General features: G+C 38.8%; 1 protein-coding gene across 2 annotated transcripts; it reads right to left on the minus strand.

Annotated features, from left to right (window-relative positions):
• Window positions 1-742: 742 nt before the first annotated feature.
• LOC131050244 (G-type lectin S-receptor-like serine/threonine-protein kinase SD2-5) lies at window positions 743-4,923 on the minus strand. 2 transcript variants are annotated; one of them, XM_057984429.2, is made up of 3 exons: window positions 4,511-4,647; window positions 3,593-4,431; window positions 743-3,027 (listed from the first exon to the last, which is right to left on the minus strand). In XM_057984429.2, the coding sequence occupies exons 2-3, from the start codon at window positions 4,377-4,379 to the stop codon at window positions 1,472-1,474; spliced, it is 2,343 nt and encodes a 780-aa protein (XP_057840412.2). In that variant the 5' UTR covers window positions 4,380-4,431; window positions 4,511-4,647; the 3' UTR covers window positions 743-1,471. The 2 variants fall into 2 exon arrangements, with proteins under 2 accessions (XP_057840412.2, XP_057840411.2); XM_057984428.2 differs by having other exon boundaries at window positions 3,593-4,923.
• Between the last annotated feature and the right edge of the window lie 203 nt (window positions 4,924-5,126).

Raw genomic sequence — 5,126 nt, forward strand, 5'->3', positions numbered from 1 at the left:
CTAATCAATAATATTAAAATATAAATTTTATTTTTTTATCTCTAAAATCAATATAAATTTAAGGGTAGGATTGACATTAGTTCTATAGTCTTGTATCCTTGTTCTTAATTTTGAGCCATTGATTTAGTTAAACCACTTCCCACTAGACTCATAACTAAATCTATTTTTAAAACAAAATTTATGATAGTTGTATTTACAGTGGCACTTTAATGTTTGTTCTGAATTTTACTAAATATTTGTTAATTATCTTAATTTTAAGAAATTATCAATCATTTTATTTTATATAATTTAATGAATCACATATTTTATTTACGTTTTTAATTTTTTTAAATTTTTTTGTTAATGTCTTATACCATTATAACCTTGCTTTTTATTTATATATATTTCTTTTATTAGACCCAGGTATAAGATTACTCTTCCACTATTGATAATATTTATATTTGTAAAGAAAAAAATAAAATTTAAAAAATAATAAAAATAAAATAAAAATCTAATATATACTACCTTTTATTAATGTTGAATTTAATTAATTATATTTATTATTTATATTTTTAATTATCTCAATATATTTATTATTTTTATTTAAAAAGAATTATCCACTACACACTACAGCCTTCCTCGTTTTCACATAAAATTTTCAATTTATTAGATCAAGGCCTAAATTACCACACTGCTGACAATGTCAAAACATAAGGAAGCAAATTACAAACCCAAGAGAGAATAATGGCAATACAATAAAATCTCTGTATAAAAGCATTTCATATTCTCACGTAGATCAAAGTAACAACTAGCAAATACAACCATAAGCAATATTTAGCTCAAGCAACAAAAGACTTCCATGGCAGAAACTGTCCATGGTGGCTAACTACAGATGGGCAGATCTTGAACTTCAGTGCACTGTGTATGCTAATGCCCTATGCTCTCCAGCTTCTACCTCAAAGGTGGCATTCAACATCCACCTTCAGCTGCTCTATTACATAATGTTACCAAACACAATAAGACATCATTATCTTGGACCAGTCACCAGATAGCTCTGTGAAGCACATTATGGGAATTGAATCATATGTCCTCACATTTCCAAGGAACAAGTTCTCACTTCCTTCCATGGGGGGGATTGAGTAAAACTTTTGCATAAACATAAGACCATTTTCTATTGTCATCTCCTCCCATGGGGGCAATAGAGGGAAAGTTCTGTATACCACATAAGATCATTTTCTATTGTCACAGAACAAAGTGACAGCTAGCAAAAAAGAAAAGGGGATTTAAGCATAAACATTATTTAATAAAAGCAGCATAAAATGTTCAGGGTAGAAACTTTCCAGGGTGCACAGATTTGTCCATTACGCAGGGTGATTCTTGCCTATGCTAATACCCATTGATCTGCAGCTTCTACCCCAAAGGTGGCATCCAACTTCCCATCTTCAACTGCTTTTATTATATAGAAAAGTTTAGCAAGTAAGAGTAGATATCATTATCTTGGACCAGATAGCTCTGTGGTGGACACAGTGGGAATGCTATCATATACCCTCACATTTCCAAGCAATGATTCATCCTCACTTCTCTCTGTAGGCTCATATCCATATTCTTCCAAGAACTCGGGACCCCTTTGCACCAACCACAAAGGTGCATCAGGAACATTCAATTCCCCTTCCAACATCTTCAGTGCAGCACTCATCCATGGCCTCTTGTCAGGATTGTCCTGAATGCACCAGAATGCCACCTTAGTCATCCTGATAACAGCCTCCCTATCAACATTGTTATCAAGCCTCTTGTCCACCAATTCCAGGTACCTACCCTCCAGGGCCCTGAGCATTGCCCATGCAGGGAAATAACAGAGGCGAGGATCAGAAGCATAAGGGTCAAAATTCCTTCTCCCAGAGACCAATTCTAGCAACACCATCCCAAAGCTGTAGACATCACATTTCTTAGTGGCAATGGAATGCCTTAGCCATTCAGGAGCAAGGTAACCAGGTGTCCCTCTCACCGCTGTTACAATTTGGGTCATGTCCTCACTGAGGAGCTTAGACATGCCAAAATCAGAGACTTTGGGCATGAAGTTCTTGTCCAGGAGAATGTTTTGAGGTTTTATGTCTAAGTGCATAATGGGCTCCCTGCATTGCTCATGGAGATAGGCCAAGCCTCTGGCAGTTCCTATTGCAACATTGTACCGTTGTTCCCATTTTAAAAAAATATTGCTGTTTTCTTCTGAATTTGGACTTCCTTGGCTTCCTGTTCTGGGTGGGAACAGCCACTTATCCAGAGACCCATTTTCTAAAAGCTCATAAACCAATAGCCTCTGTTTACAGTCTGCACAAAATCCTCTGAGTCTTACCAGATTCAAATGGCTTATGCTGCCTATAGTTGCAACTTCAGCTCTGAATTCCTTATATCCTTGCCTTGGCCCATCTAATCTTTTCACTGCCACTTTGCTATTATCTTTAAGATTGCCTTCATAGACTGATCCAAATCCCCCTGTTCCAAGAATTCTGCTGAAGTTATCAGTGGCTTCCTTGAGTTCATGATATGTGAATCTTGGGGGAAGGCCTGGAAGGGTTTTCAAGAATGCTTCCTCTTCCATTTCTGTGGGGTCAATCTCCTCCTCATACATGTCATCTTCACTGACTTTGCTCTTTCGCATGAACTGAATGGTTACAATGATGATCAGGCAGAGGAAGAGTGCTACTGCTGCTGAGCCTATTGTTATCCCTGCTATGATGCCACTGCTCAAGGAAGAAGAGGCTGAAGTCTGGTTTGGTGGCATGCCATTCTGGACCTTGATATAAGCCTTGTATGTCTGGTTTGACATAGATTTCAATGAGTTCAAGGGGCCCGTTGTAAGGTAACATAAAGCAGAGCTATTGTGGAAGAAGGCCGCAGTGCAAGAACAGTTGGATGAGCACATTGCTTTACAATCATCAATCGTAGACACATTCCTCAGAGGCTGGAAGAAATCATTTAGGTAGTAATTTGCTTCCTCAATAGGCAAAAAATGATGACCCACAGAAGTTGAGTTGCAATCCGGTTCACCTGTGCCAAGAGAAATATTAGCAACATGGATTTCCATACGCTTGTTGGATGATTTAGGTGCTCTAAGTTCATGATAAGCTTGTGGTAGTTTGATGGATAATTATTTTAGGGCACGTTTTAATGTGCTAGCTCTTCTCCTCTGGGTACATGCTTCTTTAATTTGAGCTGCTGAGGCTCAGGGTTCAAATGCTATGCCGTTATGCTCTAGTTCAAGCTCAGCAGTCGGCTGTTGAACAACTCTGAGGTGAATAATATGCATCCCTTCCTGCTGTTCTAAATTCAATGACCGAAGGATAACACCTAGTTGCTGAAGGATTTATTATGGCCCTAAAAATTATTATATTCCACTAGATTTGTCTGTGTAATATATATCCAGCAAGAGGGTTGGGAGTTTTCCTTCTACCCAATTCAGATGAGAAGAGGGGGCCCAATAATTAGCGTTTGAACTCTGAACCTCACAAACTAATTTAATAAAAAAAACATCTTATGGTGCACAGTTCTGGATGTTCTTAACTTCTACTCTTCACAGAAACAAAAAGAAAAAGGAAAAAGGAATCTGACTCACCTGATCTGCTGTGGCATCCTTGGGTAATATCCAAATTCTGAATTTGATCAAAGTTATCAGGAGTTCCAGAGCCTGGACAGCTGCACTGGCCTTTCGTACAGATGCCATAAGGTCCACAAACTTTTGGAAGAACACACCTTTCAGATCGATCTAACCCAAAGTCTGCACCCCAAGCTGGAGAATCGTTGCCTATGCCTGGAAATGTCACTGGAGGTACCCCGTATGATCTGAGGTTACCATCAATGTCCAGCCTCATGAACTTGTATTGGGTGTCATTAAAGGCAGGTGTCAGATTCAAAGCAGTGGTTCCATTTGAACACGATGTAGAAGAATCAGCAACAGTCTCACTGAATGAAATTTGTAGTTTTATCCCTGTATACAAGGCCTCAGCATTCTGAGAGGAGGAAGTATAGAAACATGGCCTTAGAATGCCTTCATAATTCAATCCAGGCAGCCCCAGAGACCAATAAGGCTCATAAAACTTGCTTTTGTAGTACAGGACCATTCCTCCAGGTTCCATAACCAGTTTATAGGACCCTTGGCTGGAACTTGTTGCAGAGTGATTGGATACCAATGTATAGCCTGTCTTTAGCCTCTGCCCAGGTAAGAGGGTATGTGTGGGATGGTCCCAACTCTGCCATACAAGCCTAGAACTCGAAAAAAGTGAAGAATTTGTAGTATTATATATCTGCAAATTACCTGACTTCTGCATTGCAATGGCCTTGTTTTGGGTCTTACCAGTACTGATATTCCAGGCCACTGTTCCATCTGTATCTTCCAATACCATATCCCCACTACTCCCTAAACTAAGCACTGCACCTTCTGCAACAGTCCTCTGCCTATTTGCAGTCCAAATCTCAGTTCCAAAATCTGAGGATGTAATATTCACAACCAAAACAATGGAAAGAATAAATTTACCAGAAGAATCGACATTGATGAATCCAAACTGAAATCTCTTATCCTCACTCATTATGGGATTCCCCTTGCCATCTGTGACTGCACTGAATGTCCCTTGCTCTGTACGAAGGGTTGAAAGGCTAGAGTTATTGACAACAGTCCAATTCGAAGGCAAGGCAAAAAATCTTGCTTCCAACACATTGATCAAACACACGAAAACCAAACTGCACAGAATTCTCAGAAACTCCATGACCCACAACTTTACAAGCAATCATGAATTCCTCTACTATCTTTTTCTTCAAGTTTAGTTTCGAATTGTTTGACTGCATGCCATGCAACAAATACGTGCGCAGTCCATACTGCTTCCATGAATTTAGTCATATGTGAAACTGCGAGGAAAGTGATTTTGAACTGCAGACAAGACGAACCCATCACCATCCTCTACAGTACGTCCCTCCAGAGACCTATTAACAATTCTATATTAAAATGGAAAACAATTGTATACGCGGAATCTTGTCCAACTGTTCAATTGATCGAATTTGTTTTAGGAATATAAATCCAGGGACCCAGAAGACAGATTTTTGCGAATGTAAAAAGCGAGTTGAAATATGAACAAGGATCAACTTTGACAATCGAA

Source organism: Cryptomeria japonica, chromosome 1 (assembly GCF_030272615.1).
Source record: "Cryptomeria japonica chromosome 1, Sugi_1.0, whole genome shotgun sequence".
Taxonomy (NCBI): domain Eukaryota; kingdom Viridiplantae; phylum Streptophyta; class Pinopsida; order Cupressales; family Cupressaceae; genus Cryptomeria; species Cryptomeria japonica.

What these genes read in the sequence shown, in the direction of transcription:
- LOC131050244 (XM_057984428.2), bottom strand. Translation starts at nt 4,739, where the DNA reads ATGGAGTTTCTGAGAATTCTGTGCAGTTTGGTTTTCGTGTGTTTGATC. An exon ending in AGGATGCCACAGCAGATCAG is followed by an intron (nt 3,028 to 3,592) that starts GTGAGTCAGATT and finishes CTCTTGGCACAG; the next exon opens with GTGAACCGGATTGCAACTCA.